Source organism: Rhinatrema bivittatum, chromosome 3, assembly GCF_901001135.1.
Source record: "Rhinatrema bivittatum chromosome 3, aRhiBiv1.1, whole genome shotgun sequence".
In the NCBI taxonomy this organism is placed as follows: domain Eukaryota; kingdom Metazoa; phylum Chordata; class Amphibia; order Gymnophiona; family Rhinatrematidae; genus Rhinatrema; species Rhinatrema bivittatum.
Window position 1 is genome coordinate 142670990 of NC_042617.1, and position 24748 is coordinate 142695737.

Sequence of the window (24748 nt, forward strand, 5' to 3'; positions counted from 1 at the left end):
GAAGAGGATGAAGAAAGACCCATGGATCCAGTCTGTCGGTGTGTGTGTGTGTGTGTGTGTGTGTGTGTGTGTGTGTGTGTGTGTGAGAGAGAGAGAACGGAAAATCAAGCACTGGCCCTGATTAAGAGGTACAGCCTCCAGTACTGGACACAATATTAGAGTTGCCAAGGGGGGAACAATTTTTAAGAGGGAGATTTTCAGCCCACATATGAGTGCACTACACTCTCCCCTCCCATCCTCGGAAAAATACACTTTCCTAGCATGTGGACTCAGGAACAATGGGTTATGTGCTCCCCGCTAGCCGATGGAGGCAGAGTCAGGTTTCAAAGTTGACATCACCTTAGATATACCCCTGCAGTGACCTCAGCCATTCAGTATCTTTACGTCTCCTCGCAGATGTGGATGTGCTATCCCTACACCAGCACAGGATTGCAGTACTCGTTAGAAGAAGGAAAATTTACATTGGAGAAAGATTGAGCCCCGTGAAACCTAAAGGTCCCTCCCCCAGTTGAGAATTCCTGAGGTGATTTCTGAGATTCCTCAGAGGTGTGCCTTGGTCTGGTAGCTGGTTTCCAGTGTGGACTTTGCTGCTGAAGCAGCTGAAAGGCAGCGGGTGCAGGAAGCCAACTGCAGCGGTGACAGCCTAAGCCCTCGTCCCCCGCATCTGGAGACAGTCTCTGTACTCAGCCGGTAAGCGCTGAGCCCAGGTAACAGGAAAGAAGAACTCCAACGATTCAGAGATGTGGAAGGGCTTCGGTAAGTCTTTCCTCCGGTCTCCTTGCTCAACATACTGTACTGATGATGTTCCCGATCCCTTTAGGGCAAGGGAAGGAGGTTTCTGAGCAGGTTGAGCAGAGCCCCCCCCCCCCGATAGGCTAGGCCCACTTCAGGCTCAGTGAACACTCCACATGGCAGGCCAAGGTGGCGGCAACTTGGTGTGGCACCATTTTCCCCATTTGACTGTCAGTACGCATGGTGCGGGCCAGCCCTTTGTGTGCTTAATGCGCACATACATGTATGCATATCAGTGCGCATACCGGCACGCACAAGTGCACGCTCACGCACAACCAGAACCATACGTTCGAGGGCACTTATGCATACGAACATTGGGGCAGATCTGTGTGCACTCGAATCCAAGTGCTAGCCAGCTGAACGCACAAGAACTCTATAGCTCCGGCAGCAAAGAAGCGACACTCTCTTTGTGCTGCCTGCCATATTAGGGCTGCACTGTCTGACCTAAAATCCTTCCTATGTCAGCACTGTGAGGAAGCCCAGGGAGGGCAAGTCCCTCAGAACTTCTCCAAGCTCAACCCCTCCCACTCGGAGGAGGGGTCAGCACAACCTTATCTGTACAGGCGCCGATCCAGCTCCCACAGAGGGTAAGGGGAATTAGGTCTCCCAGCGGGTTGAACAGCCCTCGGTGGGCTAGGCCCCATATTAAGCACTCCGCATGGTTGGCGTCATCGGTGCCATTTTGCGCACGTTTCTGTATGTGTCATATGGCCCCACATAGAACGCTGGTACGCGCAGTACGTTGGTTGTGTGTGTAACGTCAGCATGTACTTACACGCACATCTCTGAAAGCACTGTGCGGGACGTCAGCACATACTTAAGCATAGAATTCTGAAAGCGCTGTATACGACGTCAGCACATACACGCACAACTGTGAAAGTGCTTACACTGAGCGCATGACGTCAGCGCATCCTTACGCACGCAACTCTGAAAGCGCTTACGCTGAGCGCTTGCCATCAGTGCTTTCTTGTGTGCACAACTCTGAAAGAGCTGGTGCACGTGACATCAGCACGTTCTTGCACGCACAACTCTAACAGCGCTTGCATTGTGCGCGTGACATCAGCGCATTCTTACGCGCACAACTGAAAGTGCTGTGCGTGTTTTGTCAGCACCTGCGCACACAACTCTGAAAAGCGCTGTGCACATTATGTCAGTGCATATTTATGCTCACAACTCCAAAGGTGCTGTGCGTGTTATGGTCAGTGCAGACTTAAGCACGCAACGTCATAAACGTATACAGGAAAAGCTGAGCGCACGACGCAAGTGTGTGCCTCGCCGCGCCCCATCTAGGCACTCTAATTTGTGTGAAGATAACTTTTAAGCATGAGCTGATTGGAACGCACAGCTAACACCGCCAATGGCTCCAGCAACCACGGATACTAAGTGCCTTGCTCTTTGTGCTACTTGTCTTATTAAGGCTTCTCAGCCTGACCTAAATTTCTGCCTATGTCAGCACTATGAGGAAGACCAAGGAGAGTCAGCTTCCTTGGTCTTTGATAAGCCTGGCTTCTCCTCCCACAGCCTTAGCTGGAAGCAACTACGTCTGGGCAATCCGTGGTAGAGGGAAATTCAGTGGCACCTACCCCTGTTCTCCTGGGCTAGACAGGGGCCCTGCCATCTTCTCTAGGATGGAATTATTTTTCCAGGGCCATGAAAACCATCGTTCTGGCGCAAACTGCTACTTCACTGGCCCCTGCCCGGACGGAACCTCAACCAGTTACAAAAAAAAAAAAAATCCCTCTCCCACAGCTATCGACAGACCTTGAGATATGCCTCGCCTCACCAAGGGTATCCCTTGGCAGGCACCCTAATGACACGGAGGATGTGCCAGATTCCTTGGTTCTGTCTAATCTCCCTATGGAAAGACTATTGCTACTTTCCAGTACTGGGGCCAACTATCCCTCTTCTATCAGAGGTGGCTCGAGATCACGTCGGACAAATGGGTACTGGACATAATACGAGAAGGATATGCACTAGAATTTCGCAGCATCCCTTGGGACATGTTCATGATGTCGCCCTTACACTCCCAGCACAAGAAACTGGCAGTGGAATCTATGTTGATAAGGCTCCTCAGCATGAGGGCTATAACTCTGGTAAATACGTCCCCATGAAAATGTGGGGCGCTATTCCATCTATTTCATCACACCAAAGAAAGAGGGTTTGTTTCGCCCCATCCTGGACCTCAAGAGTGTCAATTGTTATCTGCGGACATTCCACTTCCGCATGGAAACTCTCTGCTCTGTCATAATGACTGTACAACCAGAAGAGTTCTTAACCTCCCTGGACCTCTTAGAGGTCTACTTCATATTACTGGCAACCGCCCCCAGAACATTCTCCAAAGTTATGGTGGTCGTGGCGGCAGCACTGAGGAAAGAAGGGATTCTGGTACACCCTTACTTAGACGACTGGCTGATCCAGGCAAAGTAATTGGAAGAGGGCCTCCAGGCGACCAGCAGGGTCACATCCCTGCTTCAGGAAATTGGTTAGGTTGTGAACGTGGACAAGAGCTGCCTCAAGCCCTCCCAGTCCTTAGAGTACCAGGGAGTCTGGCTCGACACCAAGCAGACAAAGTCCTCCTCCCTCCTTCAAGTATAAGGAAGCTGATGGGCCAAGTGCATCAGATGACGAACACAATGCGCCCTAGGGTATGAAGCTGTCTTCAGGTCCTTGGCTTGTTGACATCAACCCTGGAGGTAGTACCGCGGGCGAGGGTTCACATGCAGCCACTCCAAAGCTCCCTGCTGTCATGCTGGAATCCACTGTCTCAAGACTACTCGATTCGCCTCCACCTTCCGATAGAAGTATGTTCTCAGCTCCAGTGGTGGCTACAGGAAATTCACTAAGCAAGGGTGTAAGCCTGTCCCCACCAAACTGGCTAGCTCCTCAAGATAGACACGAGCCTCCAAGGGTGGGAAGCTCACTGTCAGGAACTGACAACCCAGTGGCGACGGACAAAGGAAAAAGCTCGCTGGAGCATAAACCGCCTGGAAGCCCGAGCTGTATGATTAGTGGGCCTACAATTCAGAAACAGACTCAAGGGCCAGGTGATCCGCGTGATTCAGGCAACATAACAATGGTAGCCTATATCGACTGCCAGGAAAGAATGAAAAGACACCAAGTGTCTCTGGAAACAGCCCCCCTTATGGAATGGACGAAGTTAAATCTACAAGGGATCTCAGCCTCCCACAATGTCAGAGTAGACCTTCTCAGCAGGGAAAGTCTGAGTCCAAGAGATTGGACATTGTCGACCACAGCCTTCCAGTTCCTGGTATATCACTGGAGCCTCCCATCCATCGACCTACTGGCCACATCTCACAATGCTAAGGTCCCCCTGATTCTTCAGTCGCAGAAGAGATCAGCGCTCCCAAGAGATCAACGCTCTTGTCCAGGCCTGGCCAGAGGAGAATTGACTGTATACCTCACTCCATGGCCTCTGCTGGGCAAGGTCATTCGCAAGATCGAATGCCACAGAGGATTAGCCCTTCTGGTGGCCTCAGATTGGCTCAGACGCCTGTGGTATGCAGACATGCGGAGGTTTCTGGTGGAGAGCCCCCTATACCTCCCTCCGCACAGGGACTTTCTCCAACTTGGTTTTGTCCTGCGGTCTGGCCCTTGAGAGGGCTCACCTAGAAAGCGTGGATATTCAACGGCAGTAATTGCCACTTTGCTCCGCATGCGGAAGTTCTCAACGTCCTTGGTGTAAATACGGATCTGGAGAATATTTGAGGCCTGATACGAGGAATTGCAGATGATACAAAATGATACAAAATTGTTCAGAGTACTTAAATCACAAGCAGATTGTGATAAATTGCAGGAAGACCTTCTGAGACTAGAAAATTGGGCATCTAAATGGCAGATGAAATTTAATGTGGATAAGTGCAAAGTGATGCATATAGGGAAAAATAACCCATGCTATAGTTACAAAATGTTAGGTTCCATATTAGGAGCTACCACCCAAGAAAGAGATCAGGGCGTCATAGTGGATAACACATTAAAATCATTGGTTCAGTGTGCTGCGGCAGTCAAAAAAGCAAACAGTATGTTGGGAATTATTAGAAAGGGAATGGTGAATAAAACGGAAAATATCATAATGCCTCTGTATCGCTCTATGGTGAGACCTCACCTTGAATACCTTGTAGCCCCCTCAAAGGGCCAACGCCGCACGCAAGCTTCGCAAGCAACCACAGCCAGCAATCAGATACAGCAACCGCTTCTCAACCCAACACACACACAGCAGTGCTCGAATCTCTTGAACCCACGTCCACCTTAGAAATAGCAAATATCATTAAGAAGATAAAACCGTCCTCTCACCCCTTAGACCATATACCATCAAACCTGCTGAGTTCAATCCATGACATCATTGCCAAGCCAGTTGCCGATATCATTAATTGCTCCCTCGCCCAAGGCCAAGTTCCTGACCAACTCAAGTTAGCACTGCTCAAACCTCTCCTCAAAAAACCCAACCTTCCTACTACAGATCTGGCTAACTATAGACCCATAGCTAACCTCCCTATGCTAGCTAAAATTATGGAGAAAATTGTCAACAGACAACTTTCTGAATTCCTTGACGACAACAATATCCTCACCAATAACCAATATGGATTCCGAAAGAAAAAGAACACCGAATCCTTATTAGCCACACTAACGGACACCATTATCTTCAATCTCGAAAAAGGCCAACCTTGTCTCCTCGCGCTGCTGGATCTTTCCTCAGCGTTCGACACCGTGAACCACCCTAGCCTACTACAACAACTAACAGACATCGGCATCACTGGAGCAGCTCTCAACTGGTTTAAGTCCTTCCTAGAGAACAGAACATACAAAGTTAAGATAAACAACAAGGAATCTCACCCCATCCAAGTCAAGATGGGGGTACCACAAGGATCATCACTCTCCCCCACCCTCTTCAACATTTACCTTCTCCCACTCTGTCATCTACTTACTAACCTCAAGCTCACCCATTTCTTATACGCGGATGACATTCAAATTCTCATCCCTATCACGGAGACCATACACAAAACCATGGCCTACTGGAAAAAATGCCTCTCATCCATCAACAATCTTCTAACCAGCCTCAACCTGGTGCTAAACACCAAAAAAACGGAAATTCTCATAATAGCACCGGATCAATCTGCCCCGCCAACATCCAGTAACTCTCCAGACACCTCAGGATACTCCACCGCACCTCAAGTCAGAGATCTGGGAGTACTACTAGACAACAAACTCAGCCTCAATAAATTCATAAATAACACTACAAAAGAATGCTTCTTTAAATTACAAGTGCTAAAGAAACTAAAGCCCCTTCTACTCTACAGGGATTTCCGCACAGTACTCCAAGCCATCATTCTTACTAAATTAGACTACTGTAATTCACTCCTGCAGGGCCTTCCAGCATACACTACCAAACCACTCCAGATGGTTCTGAATGCTACTGCAAGGATCCTTACCAATGCCAAAAAAAGGGACCATATCACCCCAATCCTCCAGCATCTCCACTGGCTTCCCATCAAATATAGGATTCAGTTCAAGACTTGCATGATGATTCACAAGGCACTACATAACATCTCCCCACTCAACTTAACTTTCCAGCTTCAACTACACTCTTCTAACAAACCAACCAGAAGGGCATACCAGAACAGAATGATCACCCAACCTGCAAAATCTACCCTGAGGAAACGCGCTCTATCCACAGCGGGCCCGTCTCTCTGGAACTCACTACCACCAGACCTCCGCCTTGAACCGTGCCATACTACTTTCAAAGTGAAACTCAAGACTTGGCTTTTCCATCAAGCTTTCCCAGAGAGCTAAAAGCAAGAAGAACAAACATCCAGCCTTGTCTTACAGCAATATTGTAATGTTCATATTGCGTCAGTTATATGTTCCAAGTTGTTTTCTAAGTTGATCTTAGTTGTTGCATAATAGATTGTACTTTGATTATTATCCGTTCATTATATTCGATATGTTCCATGTAAACCGCCTCCCCGGCGATAGTTATCTCTGTTAAATGTGAACCGGAGTGATATGTATTGTATACAGGAATTTCCGGTATATAAAAACCAAAAATAAATAAATAAATAAATAAATACTGTATACAATTCTGGTCGCCGCATCTCAAAAAAGATATAGTTGCGATGGAGACGGTACAAAGAAGGGCGATCAAAATGATAAAGGGAATGGAACAGCTCCCCTATGAGGAAAGATTAAAGAGGTTAGGACTTTTCAGCTTGAAGAAGAGATGGCTGAGGGGGGATATGATAGAGGTGTTTAAAATCATAAGAGGTCTAGAACGGGTTAATGTGAATCAGTTATTTACTCTTTCGGATAATAGAAAGAATAGGGGGCACTCCATGAAGTTAGCATGTGGCACATTTAAAACTAATCAGAGAAAGTTCTTTATCACTCAATGCACAATTAAACTCTGGAATTTGTTGCCAGAGAATGTGGTTAGTGCAGTTAGTATAGCTGTGTTTAAAAAAGGATTGGATAAGTTCTTGGAGAAGTCCATTACCTGCTTTTAATTAAGTTGACTTAGAAAATAGCCACTGCTATTACTAGCAACAGTAGCATGGAATAGACTTAGTTTTTGGGTACTTGCCAGGCACTTATGGTCTGGATTGGCCACTGTTGGAAACAGGATGCTGGGCTTGATGGACCCTTGGTCTGTCCCAATATAGGCATGTTCTTATGTTCTTATGTTCTTTTGTTGATTAACCAAGATTTCCATGATTCTGGAAGTTTTACAGAACGGCCGGAACAAAGGGTTGCCCCTCAGCTCCTTGAAGATTCAGGTGACGCCTCTCTCCTGTTTCAGAGGCGAGGTGAACAGAGCCCACCTGTCGACACATTTGGACTTGACCTGTTTCCAAAAAGGGGTTAAACACCTCTGACCTATAAAGTGGCCAGGCCCCCTATGGAACCTTAATCTAGTATTGGACCCTTTAACAGGGCCTTCCTTTCAGCCGCTGCACAGTCTGGCTCTATGCCTGTTAACGATGAAGACTGTATTCTAGGTGGTGATATGCTCAGCTCATCGTATCTCTGAACTACAGGCACGGTCATATCGGGAACCGTTCCTCCAGTTGAATCCAGGAACATTACAGCTTCGCAACGTTCCTTCCTTCTTACCAAAGTTAGTCTCAGAGTTTCACCTGAACCAGTCCATCTCCTTACCGTCCCTAGTTAGACGCAAGGACATGGAAGACTACCACCTCCTACACTACTTAAACGCAGTAGGCTTTTAGTACGGTATCTGGAACGTTCAGAACTGGTGCGCAAGACAGACCGCTTGTTTGTTCTTCATGGTGGAAAGAAACAAGGCGAAGTAGTTTTGCGAGCTACCATAGCTTGCTGGATCAAAGAAGTGATCACGGGTGCTTATGTAGAGGCAAGGAAGCCTTTACCTCTTCAGGTTAAAGTTCATTCCACTAGGAAACAGGCAGTATCCTGAGCGGAAGCTAAGCTACTATCACCCATCAACATCTGCCAAGCAGTGAAGGGGGTCCTCCTTACACACCTTCTCCAGGTTTTATCACCTGGATGTATCCGGACCGCGGGCAGCCTCCCGCCCCATTCAGGAGTAGCTTTTGAATATTCCATTGGTCCTGAATCCATCTGGCTACACGCTAGGAAATGGAGAAATTACTTACCTGATAATTTTGTTTTCCTTAGTGTAGACAGATGGACTCAGCATCCTGCCCTTGGCTGCCCATGAACGGTGTCAAGGAATCGCCCATGAGGTGAATCGCGATTCCAAGAGGTTACAGCTAAGCCTAGATCAGGGCATCTACAATATTGCTGGGATTCAGCATTTATGTTTGGTTGAGTACACTTATGGTTACTGGTTTTTAATCAAGTTATCAAGTGGTATTCAAGTTTTTCAATACTATGTCCACAATGGCTTTTGAAGAGAATACTGAATGGCTGAGGTCGCTGCAGGGGTATATCTAAGGTGATGTCAGTTTTGAAACCTGACTCCGTCTCCATCTGCTAGCAGGGGAGCATATAACCCATTGTCCTGAGTCCATCTGTCTACACTAAGGAAAACGAAATTATCAGGTAAGTAATTTCTCCAATACTCCCCTATATTTTTGCCACCCTAGGCACAGGTCTACTATGCCTATTGAAACAAAATAAAGCAGTGGCAGCCCTGAGCCAAGCTGAAAGGAGGAATGGTTGCTGGGATGGGGAGAACTGGAAACCCCAAGCTGGGGCTGGAAGGAAAAGCTGCCACTGGACTGGAAGGCAAATCAGAGATTGCAGGGCGGGCCTTAAATAGGAGTAGCCACAGGGCTGAGGAGGAGAATCGAAGGACCCAAGCTGGGGCTGGAAGAAAGAGGAGCTGCTGGGGTGAAGAGGAGCAGTGGCAGCCTGGCATGCAGAGGACAGGCCAGGGTCATAAAAAGAGTTTTAAAAAAATAATCCCCTCCTCTTCCCACTTCTTTCCCTCAACACCTGAAGGAATTTTAGCTGGAACCAAACTTTTTAAAAACATTGCTTATGTGAGACAGTAACAAAATCTAAGTATAGCACACCTGGTACTCATCCTAATCTAATTCTTTGGCTACCCAATAAAATCAATTGATTAGATTTGATATGATCTTCCTCTTGCAAAAGCATGCCACCTTGGATCCTGCCGCTTACTGGATTCAACTCTCTACTCACCAACCTCCACCTCGCACTCAACACCAGCAAAACTGAACTTCTACTTATTTCCCCCCACTCTCCCCCTCCCCCCCCCCCTGTCTAATGACCCCAATCTCAACATCATCACAGCCCAACCCTTCGTAAGGGACCATGGAGTTCTCCTTGATCAACAACTCAGCATACATCAGCTCCATACTTAAAGAAGGTTTCTTCAAACTCAATGTCCTAAAAAAGCTTAAACTACTACTATACACCCAAGACTTCTGCACAGTGATCCAAGCCACTATCTCCTCTAAATTGGACTACTTCCTCTTCCTCTTTAAGTAAGTAAGTAAGGAAGTAGGGAGGAGGAATAACCTAGTGGTTAGAGCAGTGGACTATGAACCAGGAGACCAAGGTTCAAGTCCCGCTGTCATTCCTTGTGACCTTGGGCAAGTCACTTTACCCTACATTGCCTCAGGTACAAAAAACTTAGATTGTAAGCCCTCTGGGGATAGGGAAATACCTCCAGCACCTGAATGTAAACTGGTGTGATATCTCAATTGAGATGAATGTCAGTATATAAAAATAATAAATAAATAAAAAATACTGTAACTCACTCTTCCTAGGGTTCCCCTACTCCACAATAAAACCCCCATAAATGTTTCAAAATGCGACTGCTAGAATCATCTCAAATACCCGTAAATCTGAACACATCACCCCTATCCGTAAAGACTTACACTGGCTCCCTATCCCCTCCCGAATTCACTAAAAAACCCTGACCATTGTACATAAATCCATTCACACTCACAATTCCAACTGGCTAGACATTCCTTTTAAGACTCATCAGTCTACCCGGCCCACCAGAACTGCCAACAAAGGCACTCTACTAGTACCCTCCCTTAAAACAGCCCACCTCTCCTCCACACGCGACTGTGCCCTCTCAATTGCTGGCCCTTCACTCTGGAACTCCCTCCCTCCAAACTTACGCCTTGAACCATGCACCATCAAATTTAAAAAGAAGTTAAAAACATGATTATTTAAACAAGCCTATCCGGATTCACCCTCCCCCCTCCCTCCTACGATGCTATACTATCTCCCATATAGACTATCCTATATTCCTTATATTAAGGAGCTCTATGTTTGCCTGTTGTTAAGCTTTTATGTTCGCCTGCTGTTAAGCTACATTTCTACGCTGCTCTTGTGTTATCCCCCTCCCAGTTCTTTCTCCCTGTTAATATGTACTTTCAAACCTGCTGTTCAAATGTGAACCGGTATGATGTCCCTACTAATACCAGTATATAAAAGTCTCTAAATAAATAAATAAATAAATAAAATTCAAGATATTTCACTATTCTTTCCTTTAGTCATGACCAGAACCAGTGCATTCCAATAGGCAAACTAGGCAGTTGCCTAGGGTGCCAGCCATTAGAGGGTGGCAAAGAGCAGCCATATGGGACCGCGAGCGGAGCCCATCCCACTCACAGCCAAGAGGAGTAGAGACTCGACGGGCCACAAGCAGCACCCATCCTACTCGCAGACGAGAGAAGCAAAGACTCGGTGGGCTGCATGCAGCACCCATCCTGCTCGTGGCCAAGAAAAGCAGACACTCGGCAGGCCACAAGCAGTGCCTCAGTTTGTGTGTGCGTCTGAGCGAGAGGGATTGTGTGTGTACAAAAGAGCAATAGTGATAGTGAAAGAGAGGGAAGGAGCCTGTGTAAGGGTGTGTGTGTGTGAATGAGACAAGGAACCTAAGTGTGTAAGAGAGGGGGACTGAGTGAATGAGGTCAGGGCCGGAGCCGGGGCTTACACAGGGGGAGGAGGGGGGGCGGACGCAAAGCAGAAAGTTTGCCTAAGGTGCTTAATAACCTTGTACCGGCCCTGGTCATGACTCTATTTATTTACCCACCCCTATGGTCAAACTAACTGGCCTATAGTTGCTAACCTCTCTATTTCTACATCTGACATTCTCCAGTCTTCTGGAACCACTCCTGTCTCCAAAGACTGAGCAGAGCTGCCAGAACCTCTCTGAGCTCCCTTATTATCCTAGGATGTATCCCAACTGGCCCCACTGTCTTGTCCACTTTCAGTTTTGCTAGATCTGTGGCCAGCCTGACTGTGCAAAAAACTACATGTGCACCCAGAGCGGTAACTTTTTTTTTTTTTTGGGGGGGGGGGGGGGGCCAGCACATTATGACAATCACACAAACTAAAAGAACTGTTAATGCTTTAAATTATGTACAAGTACTACTTTTCACCATGGCTTTGTTTATTGTTTGTGATTTAGGCTTTATGACATTTTAAGTTGTTTGATTCACTTTGTGTCTACATCTCTTATAGGACACTGAGCTGCTAACTTTCAGCTCTGTACGGTTACCAAAGGCTTAGGGTGCAAGGTCAAGTTCTCCCTGGAAAGGGCGAATGAGGAAGAGTTATAGCTGCTAATTCATGGACTCTTCTTCTCTTCCCATAACTTTTCTTTTGCTCTCTTCCCTAAGTGCAGCAGCCTTCAGGCATTCCCATTTCAAAGCAATACAGAACCCCAATCCCCATGAAATCCAAAACCCTCTTCTTTACACAAACTCTTCAGTCATGCATTAAAGTTCCTGGTGCAACATACCTGCCTATGGCAAAAGGACAAGACAGGCTAATAGCTCAGAAAATACATGCCACCTCCTCTAATTTATTGAGTTCCTCTTGTACTACACTGACTTAGTTTCCAGCCAGCTCATTTTGTCCATTCTCTAAGAGGACTGTGACATCAATGTCACAGCAATGTGCTTTGTATGCACATTTTTTTAAACAAAAGATCTCAAGATATGCAAACAACCATTGCTGTCGGAATGGGGTGGCCCACAGAAGCCATGGCCACACCAAATCTGGCTCTTCCTGCAGAATCACTGCAGGAGATCTGGGGCCAGGTCAGGAAGACAGCCGATGTTCGGTAGCAAAAGGTGAAGAGCAGTGGTGCATTAGCTGCGTCCTCTACCTCTGCAGCTCTGGGCCCAATTCCTTCTTTGAACCATATGGGACTCTGTACAGTTAAGCAGTTCAAAGCAGCAGTCAGACTGCAGAAGAAGTGGAGGATGCAGCCAATGCACCACTTTTCTCCTTTTGCTGCTGATCAGCAGAAAAGGAGGATCCTGGGGAGAGAAAGGGGAAGATGGGGCAGGTGGGGTTTTGGATCAGATAGCCCAGTGTTTAAATATGCTGTGCAGTGTCTGGTCAGAAATGTTGACCAGACACTGAAAATCCAGTTTGGGTGGTCAGTTCCTCCTCTCCTCCACAGCGCTTCCTGGGTGGCCCTCCTCCGTCCAGTCAAAAAGCAACGACAGACCGTACTGTGGTTCCGCATCTGTACTGTGTTTCTGCCCCATCTCCTTTCCCATGCTGTGGTTGGCTGCCTTCAGGAGAGGAGGGAGGGCACAGTACAGCCCTCAGTTACCAGTGTCTGCAGGTCTCCACAGCTTCGGCCCTATGGGTCCTGTCCCCTTCCTCATTGTGTGCTGGGCCAAGACCCAATATCTGAAACAGCTGCAGAAGTGAGCCCAGAGAAAAAGATGCAGGCACAAAGTATGGATCGTGGCGAGACAGAGCGAGAGGGTACAGAGTGGGGGGAGAGAGAGACACAAAGAGGACACAGAGAAACAATAAAGGGGAGGGAAGGGAAAATACACATATGGGGGCATGGGAGGGGAGATACACAGAGGGGCATGGAAGAAAGGGAGAGATACCCGTGGGGACAAGGGAGTGGAGAGATACTTGGGATAAGCAGCTTGGAATCTGTCTACCCCTTGGGATCCTGCCAGGTACTTGTGACCTGGCTTAGCCACGGAAACAGGAAACTGGGCTTGATGGACCTTTGGTGTGACCCAGTATGGCATGTTCTTATGTTCTTATGACATGGAGAAAAGAAGGGGGCACAGGGGAGGGAAAGGCAAGATACACTTATAGGGCCATGGGGTGGGAGAGACACAGAGGGGGTATGGAGGTAACAAGAGAGAGATGGAGGAAGGGAGAAAAAAAAAAGAGGGCATAAGAAAGAGAAAGAAGGGCATCAGGGAAGAAAGGGAAGAGACAAAAGAACATAGGGAGGAGAGAAAGACGAAGGCATGGGGCTAGAGACAGGAGGGTAGCAGAGGAGAGAGAAAGAGGGTGCATATTGAGAGACAGGTGGTACAAGGGAGACAGAGGTGAAAAGCTGGGAAGAGTTAAAGGAAAAGGGACGAGCCAGCTGGAAGAGGGGGGCGAGAGAGAAAAGGGAAATGTGACTGGGTGGGAGAGACTGGAGAAGGAAGGCTGGCATTAGATGATGGAAGAATAAAATAGGAGATACAGGGGTGAAAAGTAAAAAAAATTAGATGACAATCAACAGATTGAGACGGGATGAATGGAAGAGAAGAAAAGAGAAGGAGAGAAGTGGAAGAAGGGCAAACAATGTCAGCCATAGGGGGAAGAACTGAAGGAAGGAGGAGAATCATAGAAGGGAAAAGTAACAAATGGAAAGAAAAGCTAGAAAATGCAAGTAGAGAACAGTATGATATGGACAAAAAGGTAAAGGTAAAAGTGTCTTATTTTCAGATTATTGTAATTATGTGACTGGAATGTTTTAATGATTTTATGTGCACAATAACTTTTTTAATTCTAGCTGTCATTTTCAAGACTTGGCATTGGCAATGGCCTATTCTTTTTAGCTCTATATTCTGTCGTTTGGGTGAGGGATGCTGTACAACTATAACTTTTGCTTCTCTCTCAGTTTCTCCCCCTCTACCCAACACTGTCTCCCTGAAACTTCGGGCTGTCTGTGGAGGGGTGATTTGGAAGACAGAGAGAGAAGAGCTGGTGTGAGGGAAAAACATGTTGGCTGTGCATCAGTATATAAGAGAGGAGGCTGTGTTTAGGTGGGTGTGTATATATGTATTAGAGAACCTTTAGTTTTGGTAGAGAGAGCGAGAGAGTAAAACTGCATAACAGAGGCTGTGGTTGATTTGTTTATGGGGCAGAGTAAAGTAACACACATTGCAGTGTATAGAATAATAATTAAGACCATTTTATAAAGCAAAGTGTATAGAGGAGGATAGTTGGAACCCAAGTGATGAAAGGACTATGGATCTACAACTGACAGGAGCACACCCCCTCACCTCTACCACAGTCCTCAAACTTTGAAAGTAATATTCCCCCTCCCCAGGTCCTTAGGTTTGGTGGGATGTTCACTTGTGGAAAAGTTGACTACCCTAAGGGCAGGGGAAGACAGGAAAGGAAGGGTAAAGGAGAGCTAGAGGTGGGTGAGCGAAGGAGAGATTGATGGGTGGGAAGGAGGCAGAGCTTAGTTGGCTTCCCTCCCACCCCCAACCAAAAATGCTTTCAGTTGTTCTTGAGTACAATTTTCCAGAACTAAAGCAACAGCACCACTGAGCAAAAGAAGCAGCACCCAAATACAGGCCGATACAGTAAAGCAAGCTCAGTTGAGTGCACTGTTTAATACGCGATTGGACGCACATCCACAACCCCTTATATCATAAGGGGTTTAGCACGTCCAGAGCGCACGTCCAACCCCGCCCCCCCCCCAAAAAAAAAAAAACTAATAGCGCTCATCACAGACAAATGCATGTTGATGAGGCTATTAGCTATTCGCCCCCAAATACAAAAAAAAGAAAAATGTATGCCTGATCTGCACATTTGTATGCTCAGAAATTAACGCCAGCCCAGAGCAGGCATTAATTTCTGAGTGGCCCAAAAAAGTGTACAGAAAAGCTGAAAATACTGATTTCCTGTACTTTCTCCGACTTAATATCTTGGCAATATTAAGTCGGAGGAAACAAAAGGTTAAAATTTTTTTTTTTTAAGTGCCAGCGGTCAGGTTAGGAAAAGAGATGCTCAATTAATGAGCGTCCATTTTCCTAACCCGCTGATAGCCACTTCTCCTGGGCGCCTGCTGCCAAGTAGACGCTAGGGGCACGCAACTGTCCTTTGCACCTCCTTTTAGCGTGCCTCCTCATTTAAATATTGCATCGTGCTCCCAGGAGAGGCGGCTGGGCGCATATTAGGAAAGTGGCCGCTCAACACTGAGCGCCCGTTTTCCGCATGACTTTATTGTATCGGCCTGTTGGAGTGGAGACATAGGTTGATGGCTAGAGCAGCGACCTGCAACTCAGGGAAACCAGAATTCAAATTTCACTGCCATTCTTTGTGACCTTAGGCAAGTCACTTTAACCTCTTTTGCCTCAGATAAAAAATTAGTTTATAAGCCCTCTGGGGATAGGGAAATAACTGTAATACCTAAATGTATCTGCTTTGAAGTACCCAAGGGCAGAACATAAATAAAGTTTCTGGTCTATTTTATCCTTGCTTCAAATTTCCCACTCATCTTTCTTTCATGAATACTGTTCTACTGCTTCTGAAGGAAATACTAGAAAAGCTAAAGTGCAAATATTTAAATTAAATATATAAAATCTAGAGACATCATTCTAAATGGGCAGAGATGTGTCAACTTTAGAAAGTGGAGTTCTCCGAGGTGAGGGGATCGCAGAAGGCGAGTGGTTTGTGGACATGTGAAAACCAGTGGGGTCGCGAGCATGTACGAGTTCAAGAGATTCGCTGAATATGTAATATCGCTGAATAGGCTGGAACAACTCTCCACCTTAGTTTCCTGCGTTCAGCCGTCAGGCTCTCAGCTCTTTGGGGCAGGGTGGCGGCCACGGGCTGTAGTGTATATAAAAATAACAACAACAACAACAATAAGCTTCTTACCGGAAAATGCGCTGCGCGTCCTGCTCACCGCCAGGGACCGACGCTTTACCCGTTACCGTGGCAACCGCACTCCTGTCGTCATGGGGTTAAAGGTGAAGGGTCGACTGACGCGGCTCCGCCTCCTCCGGAGGGATCGTCAGAGGGCTAGCGAGGACAGCCGGAGCTCGGGACCGGACACGCCGCAGCCATGGCGTCCACGGTGGCCGGGAAGCAGAGGATTCCTAAGGTGGCCAAGGTGAGGGCGGCAGGACTGGTTGGGGGAAGGAAGAGAAAGCAGCAGCTTCAACTTCCTGTCGGGGACGGGCACCGAGGAACTGTTCCGTTGCGGGTGCAGAAGCGGGGATCGGCGAGCTAGAAAAGCCCTAGCGGGCATAATAAACAGGTAGCGCATGTGAGAAGCAGGAGCGGGTGTACCCTGCCGCCGCACATTTCAGCTGAAAACAAAGCTTCGCTCTTAATCTGGCAAGCCCCAAACAGACCAAACGTACGCAGGCATCACGCTCTCCTCGGGCAGCTTGTGATGGGGCGAGGTCTTACCTGGCCAGATCTCTCCCATTCTGCTTCTTTCATCTGAAGTGTATTAAAAATCAGGGAGGGTTGTCATCTTCTTTATTTTCTCCATCTCCCGTCCCAGGTGGCTTCAAGGAGCCCTGCCAACCTGAGGACCGGAGAGGACACACTCGGTACCACTTGCTGGCTAACAAGGGGTTGCCCCCTTCCTCCCGAGTTTTGAGTGCATGGCTTGTGGCCCCAGTAGATGCGCCTCTGAAATCAGCCAAGTTTTATTAACCAAAGTTACGAAAGAAAAATAGGCAGCACGTGAGAAGTGTTCAGGAAGTAAGAATGAGATTCCTAACAAAAACAAAGCAAAGCAAATAGCAGGGTTGCCAGGTTTTCATGAAAGAACAAGCGCTTTTTCCCAAAAAAACAAGCCCAAAAAAAGCCCAAAACATGTGAGATTGAAACTTTTTTTTATTTTTTATAGCATTTAACGCTTGAAATACGTTTGTAATTCACACAAAACAGCTGACTTTATTGTAATAAATTGTTCTAGCTCTCACAGTTAACTAAAACAAGGTCTGACAATTAGTGATAACAGCCAGTTCTTCGTTCTCCATATTGTCAGCATTGTCAGGATACATATTGTCGTTGAATCGCTGGTACAGCAAATTCCCTCATGCTCATTCCCCCCTCCAAGCACATCCCTGGCCCCCCACACACTCATTCCCCTCTCCCATCCCCTACAAACACGTCCTCATGTTCATTCCCCCCTCCAAACAAATCCCTGACCCCCATGCATTCATTCCCCCCTTCCTAACCCCTCTGAGCACATCTTTGGCCCCCACACTCTCATCCCCGCCCCCCACCCCCCTCCAAGCACATCTCTGGCCCCCAAACTCTCATTCCTGTACGTACCCGGATCAGTCCAGACAGTGGGTTGAGCCTCCTTTCCAGCAGGTGGAGACAGACTAAAACTTGAAGGATGCCCTATATCAGGACAGAGCCTATCCTCTACCCCTTCAGTATTGGTCTGTCTCCAGCAGGTGCAGCATCTCCCCTTCGGTTCTCTGCTGTAGGCTAGTCAGCCTCTTCTTCTTTCCTTTTCGGCTCAAGCAAGTAGTTCTTTTGATTCCCGCTTGTTTTAGAAACAAAGGAAAAAATCTATGAAGGAAATTTTGCCTTCTTTTAGTGCTTTTACTGTTTTTGTGTGGGAGACGTCCATCTCCCAGCTCTTGCCCAGCTCAGGGGGGCTTTGCCCCTTTTGCAGGAGGGGGTTCCCTGCATAGTCCTGAGACCGTGGACGCTTCCAGGTGTGGGGACCGCTCTCTGGGCCTCGTTCCCCCTCTGGCTGCTGAGAGGGTTTTTTAACCCGCTGCTGCCCTCAGTAAAAAAAAAAAAAAAAGTGTAAAAGTTTCAAACTTTCAATAAGTTGCAGGTACTCACCTACCTCTAACTTATTTGCAGCAGTTGACCAGCTTTTTTATTTTTTTCTGGTCAGAGTAGGGCTAGAACCGGCAGCCAGAGAAGCAGAAGGCAGCAGGTTTCCCGCCTGCTCTCTCCTGCTGTGCAGGCTGTCAATCAAGCTTTTTTTTTTTTTCAGCTTTTTTTTTCACCTGCGGCTTAACTATGTCCTGACTGGCAGCCTGCCTTTCTTGTAGGCTGCCCTCTTCGCGTTTTTCGCGGCAGGGCCTCTGCACTGCTTGCCTGCCGGGTGTGGAAGGTCCTCAGCAGGACAAGCAAACTTAGTCCGGGGCTCCACTCCTCCCGGCATGGCTAGGCCTTTCCCGGGTCGGCAGAGCCCGGGAACGGCCGCCATCTTGGATTTTTCATCGGGGCCGATTTCAGTGCTCCTTGGGGCTGGGGGGCCAGATTTTTTTGATTTAACCCCCGATTTGGCCCCCGCGGGTGTCCTGACCTTCCCTCGCCCCCCCCCCCCCCCCCCCCCCGCCAAATCCAGGGTCCCTTTTTCAGCGGATTTCGTCCTCCTCATGCCCAAATCTTACCTAGCTAGCCTGCATGAGCTGGACGAATGCCCCCCTTGCCCCCCCCCACCAAAAATGCCTCGTTCAGCGCCGTTGACCACTGGACCGGCCGCGGAGCCCGAGGGACCAGTTTGGGTGCAGGTGGTCCCGGGGGTGCCCCCCTTCCCCCCCGGTGTCTCCCGTGTCCTCGGACCCCGCTGCTTCCTCGGATTCGGCGGATGCCCCCCCTCCTAAAGAGGGTTGACCCTAGAGCCCTCCATCTTTTTCGTAAGGAGGAATTAGAGCCCCTCCTCCCTTTTGTTTTGCAGGAGCTGGGTCTGGAGAGTCCCTCCGTGGATAATCTCATGGCCTCGCTCCCTAAGGATATGAACCCAGTTCTGGGAGGGCTTCCGGGCTCCGGCCTCGGCCTTTCCCTTCCACCCCATGCTTAAGCTCCTTATCCTGCAGGAATGGGAGGCTCCTGAGGGTGCGCTTCGGGTGGAGCGTGCGATGGATAATTTCTATCCCCTCCCGGAGGAGGGCTTGGAGCTGTTGCGATATCCATCGGTGGATTCTTATGTTTCTGCAGTGGCCAAGCACACCACGATTCCGGTGGAAGGTTCCACGGCCTTGAAGGATTCACAAGATCGTAAGCTGGAGGCTCACCTGAAGCGCATCTTCGACGTTCTGGCCCTCTGGGTCCGGGCGTCTTGCTGTAGCAGTCTCATGATGCGAGCGGGCCTCCAGTGGGTCCAACAGTTACTCTGCGCCCGGGAGCTTTCGCCAGGTGAGGCAGAACAAGCCAAACGACTGGAGGCAGTAACCGCTTACGTATCAGATGCCCTCTACGATCTAGTCCGTGTCCAGGCGATGGTTTTGGCAGTGGCGGCCCGGAGCCTCCTTTGGCTACGCCACTGGTCGGCTGATCAGTCCTCGAAGACTCGGCTGGGCACGCTGCCCTTCAAAGGTAAGATGCTCTTTGGTGAGGATCTCGAGAAGCTTATGGACTCCTTGGCTGACAAGGTCCATAAGCTCCCAGAGGACCACCCTAAGTCTTCCCGATCCTTCGCGGCCTCTCGCTCTCGCTTCAGGGGCCAACGTAGCTTCGCACCTCGGGGGTGGGGCGGTTCTGCGAGGGGGTCTTCTCGTGCGCAGTCCTGGTCGCAGTCCTTTCGTGGCAGACGGCCCTTTCGCGAGGGCCAGCCCGTGCGTGCCACCACTAAACCTGCCACGCAATGAAGTTCAGCCGACCCATTCCTCGGTTCCTTACCTCGGCAGACGCCTCTCCCTGTTCTTCGAGGAATGGGTCAAGATCACGTCGGATCAGTGGGTCCTCGACATTATCCGAGACGGGTACGCTTTCGACCTTGTCAGGGAACTTCCAGATCTCTTTCTTTTCTCGCCTTGCGGCCGGGCCAAGAGGGACGCGGTGGTCCAGACTCTCTCCAAGCTTCTGGATCTGGGAGCGGTGGTCCCAGGCCCGGAAAGGGAAATTGGCGCTGGCCAGTATCACCGTGCCCAAAAAGGACGGGTCCTTCCGCCCAATATTGGACCTCAAGAGGGTCAATCGGGCTCTCAAGATCCCCCACTTCCGCATGGAAACCCTGCGGGCGGTCATTGCGGCGGTCCGCCCCGGAGAGTTCCTTGCTTCCCTCAATCTCGCTGTAGCTTATTTTCATATTCCCATTCACCGCGACTATCAGAAGTATCTCCGATTCCACATTCTCAACCAGGACTTCCAGTTTCGAGCTCTCCCCTTCGGCCTTGCGACTGCTCCTCGCAGCTTCACGAAGGTCATGGTAGTAGTAGCGGCGGCCTTGCGCCGGGAGGGGATTGTCGTCCATCCCTATCTGGACGATTGGCTCATCAGGGCCAAGTCAGAGACTTCTTGCCGGCGGGCGGTGGATCGCGTCTTGGAGCTCCTTGCCTCTCTCGGGTGGATAGTGAACTTTTCCAAGAGCAAGCTTCAGCCCTCCCAGGAGTTGGAATTTCTGGGAGCCCACTTCGACACCCGAGTAGGCAAGGTTTTCTTACCTCGGGCACGAGCCCTCAAGCTGATCGATCAGGTCCAGACTTTGATTGACCTACCTTCCCCGACAGCCTGGGATTATCTCCAAGTCCTGGGATCCATGGCTTCTACCATCGACCTTATCCCCTGGGCTTTTCCTCATATGCGTCCATTACAGAAAGCTTTGCTGTCCCGTTGGCAGCCAGTGTCGGAGCAGTTCCACGTAGTCCTTCCGTTCTTGGATTCTACTGCCGACGAATTACAGTGGTGGCTGTCTCTCTTCCTCATCTTCTGCAAGGGATGCCTCTTCAAGCTCCACAGTGGATGATAGTGACCACGGACGCCAGCCTGTTGGGCTGGGGTGCGGTCTGCCTTTCTCAATTCACCCAGTGAACATGGTCGCAGACTCAGTCGCGCTGGCACATCAATCGACTGGAAACTTTGGCGGTCCACCTGGCTCTTCAGGAGTCCCTTCCCCTGATCCGCAGCAAGGCGGTACGAGTCCTGTCCGACAACTCCACCACAGTCGCCTACATCAATCACCAAGGGGGCACTCGCAGTTCCCTGGTAGCCTTAGAAGCCAGCCGTCTTCTCGCTTGGGCAGAGCGTCACCTACAGTGCCTTGCGGCCTCTCACATCGCTGGAAGAGACAATGTTCAAGCCGACTTCCTCAACCGGCAGTCGCTCGATCCGGGAGAGTGGGAGCTCTCGGACGCGGCCATGGCTCTGATAGTGGACAGGTGGGGTCTTCCTCACCTCGACCTCATGGCGACTCTGAGCAATGCCAAGGCCAATCAGTTCTTCAGCCGCTGGAGGGAGCACGGCACAGAGGGCGTGGATGCTCTGGCTCTACCTTGGCCAGCAGACCTCCTTCTGTACGTGTTTCCCCCGTTGCCACTGGTGGGGAAAGTTCTCAGGAGAATCGAGCTCCACCGAGGACCGGTGATTCTCGTCGCTCCCAAGTGGCCGCGAAGGCTGTGGTGCGCGGATCTCATCAATCTAGCGGTGGACGGGCCCCTGCGCCTCGGTCATCTTCCTCGTCTCCTCCAGCAGGGGCCTGTATATTTCGACCAGGCCGATCGCTTCTGTCTTGCAGCCTGGCTTTTGAACGGGGTCGCCTGAGGCGCAAAGGTTATAGGGAGGAGGTCATCTCCACCCTGCTGCGAGCCTGGAAGCAGTCAACTTCTCTGGCCTATGTGCGCATCTGGAAAGTTTTTGAGTCCGCGTGTACGGAGGCGGGTGTCCCTGCGCGCTCCACCTCGATTCCTTTGATTCTTTCTTTTCTTCAGAAGGGTCTCTCTAAGGGCCTCTCCTTCAGTTCTCTACGCGTTCAAGTCACTGCGCTCAGCTCTCTCCTGGGTCGGGTGGACGGTCATGCCTTAGCAGCTCACCCTGACGTGATTCGTTTCCTGAGGGGCGTTAGACACCTCCGCCCTCCCCCCTCTCGGGCCACGTGTCCGTCGTGGAGTCTCAACCTAGTCCTTCGTGCTCTCTGTGCTGCTCCCTTCGAGCCTCTTCGCCACGTTACGCTCAAGGATCTTACTCTAAAGACTGTCTTTCTGGTCTCTATTTCCTCTGCTCGCCGTATTTCCGAGCTTCAGGCACTGTCCTGTCGAGAGCCCTTCTTGTGTTTTTCGGATTCCGGGGTCTCTCTCAGGACGGTTCCTTCCTTCTTACCTAAGGTTGTCTCCGCTTTTCACGTCAACCAGTCGGTAGAACTCCCCGCATTCTCGCCGGAGGAGGTCGCGGGTACGGCTGGTGGCGACCTCCGTCGGCTGGATGTCAAACGAATCTTGCTTCGTTATCTCCAGATCACTAATGACTTCCGCGTATCGGACCATCTCTTCATCCTTTGGAGTGGTCCCAACCGGGGTAAGCAGGCTTCTAAGACCACGATTGCTCGTTGATTGAAAGAAGCCATTTCCTCGGCGTACCTTTGTCAAGGTCGTCCGCTTCCTGAGGGTCTGAAAGCCCATTCCTTGCGTTCTCAGGTTACTTCGTGGGCGGAGAGTCAGTTTGTCTCCCCGCAGGAGATTTTCAGGGCTGCCACTTGGACGTCTCTGCACACTTTTGCTCGGCACTACCATCTGGATGTACATGCTCCGGTGTTCGGTTCCTTTGGGCGGCAAGTGCTTCGAGCGGGACTGTCTCTGTCCCACACAGTTTAGGGAAGCTTTGGTACATCCCACTGTCTGGACTCATCTGGGTACGTACAGGAAAGGAAAATTAGTTCTTACCTGTTAATTTTCGTTCCTGTAGTACCACGGATCAGTCCAGACGCCCTTCCCTGTCTGTCTTCTTTCCTCTTGAAGCTTGTTTTCTTGCAGGTCTGCAGATTTTCATATATTTCTTTGTGCAAGATTACTGAGCAATTACACTGGAAGCCTTGGTCATTTTCTTATACCAAGTTGATGCAAGAGCTTATAAGTATACCATGTTTTTCTACATTATCTATATTTGCTCCGTTGAGCTTTAAAGTTACTTGCTTGATCCTATTCTTGGGTTTGTTGTTTTCTGCTTTGACATACGTTATACTGAAGGGTTAGAGGATGGGCTCTGTCCTGATATGGGGCATCCTTCAAGTTTTAGTCTGTCTCCACCTGCTGGAAAGGAGGCTCAACCCACTGTCTGGACTGATCCGTGGTACTACAGGAACGAAAATTAACGGGTAAGAACTAATTTTCCTTCCCCCCCCCCTCCCTCCCTAACCCCTCAGAGCACATCTCTGGCCCCCACATTCTCATTCCCCCCTCCCAACATCAAATTCCTCCCCTCCTGATACCTGGCTGTAGCTGCAGTCTGAAGATTCCTTCTCTGTTGCTTGCTGCTGGCCTTCCATGTCTGCCCACGTGGGATGCTTGTGCATGCCGTGCTGGGTCTGCCCACAAATGTGCTCGTGAAGGTTTGCAGCTCTGCTCTGGTTTTCTGCTACAATATAGGGTGTGCCTGCTATGGACAGGCTTCATCGCAGCAGCAGCCAATCACTGTAACATCAGAGCACAAGTCCCGCCCAAAAAGCCCAAAAAAATGCGACTGGCAGAAAAAAATAGCCCAATTAAAAGCAACCCGTGAATCAAAAAAAACCCCCGCGAATGACTGACTAGACTATTTAGGGTGGGGAAGGAGAGAAAAAGGACAAAAGAAACGCCGACAGCCGTTTGAGCCTTTGAAGCGAGCGACATTGACAGATCTTACTTTGAAGCTGATCTTCCTGGTGGCAATATCTTCTACCAGATGGGTGTCTGAGCTTCAGGCCTTATCCTGCGGGGAGCCCCTTTTGCGAATTATGGACATGAGAATGGTCCCCTCTTTTCTGCCTAAGGTGGTTTCGTCTTTTCATTTAAATCAGTCGGTGGAATTGCCATTTTTTCCGGACTTGGTCCCTTCCACTCCTCAGTCAAAAGAGTTGCGGAAGTTGGATGTGGGCTCTCTTGCATTACTTAGAGGTGAACTGTTTCCGCCTGACTGATCATCATCTTTTTGTTCTGTGGAGTGGTCCTAGAAGGGGGTGTAAAGCTTCCAGGGCAACTATTGCGCGGTGATTAAAGGAGACCATTAACTCAGCATACATAACTCGGTGTCGCCCAGTACCGTCCGGGCTTCGGGTGCATTCTACCCATTCGCAGACGGCCTTTTGGGCCGAATGCCAGCAAGTCTCTGCGCAAGAAATCTGTAGAGCAGCTACTTGGAAGTGTTTACACACTTTTGCCAGGCATTACAGTTTGGATGTCCAAGCGGGACTCTTGTGGTGCCACCCATTGTAGGGAAGCTTTGGTACATCCCAGATGTCTGGACTGATCCAGGTACATACAGGGAAAGGAAAATTGGTTCTTACCTGCTAATTTTCATTCCTGTAGTACTACAGACGAGTCCCACCCAGTTTGGAAAGAGGGTCTTGGAGGGTCTGCTCGGTTGTCTGTTCCTCTGCAGTGTCTGCGTGATCGCTTGTTGTTTTCAAATGAAGAATGGCTCAGTTTCTAGTTATCCCTACACAGGGTTTGATGCAGACAACATTTGTGTTTTTGCAAAATAGTTCAATTGGTTTTTAAAAGGTTTGCATCTGGCTTGGGTACAGTTCAGTACTGGCAGGCTGCAGGTGGTACCTCGGGTTAAG

The 24748-nt window shown here is 49.3% G+C and overlaps 2 protein-coding genes across 3 annotated transcripts in view; one reads left to right on the top strand and one right to left on the bottom strand.

The window, feature by feature from the left end:
- Nucleotides 1–16252, bottom strand: part of CFAP61 (cilia and flagella associated protein 61) — an 826389-nt gene extending 810137 nt beyond the window's left edge. Inside the window, exon 1 of the mRNA XM_029593764.1 lies at nucleotides 16165–16252. The gene's annotated coding sequence lies outside the window, so the exon portion shown is untranslated. The remainder of the gene's footprint in view (nucleotides 1–16164) is intronic.
- CRNKL1 (crooked neck pre-mRNA splicing factor 1) overlaps nucleotides 16251–24748 on the top strand; it is a 67227-nt gene continuing 58729 nt past the window's right edge. For both annotated transcript variants that reach the window (XM_029593766.1, XM_029593767.1), the window contains exon 1: nucleotides 16251–16399. In XM_029593766.1, coding sequence (XP_029449626.1) covers nucleotides 16352–16399 — 48 coding nt within the window. In that variant the 5' untranslated portion in view covers nucleotides 16251–16351. The remainder of the gene's footprint in view (nucleotides 16400–24748) is intronic.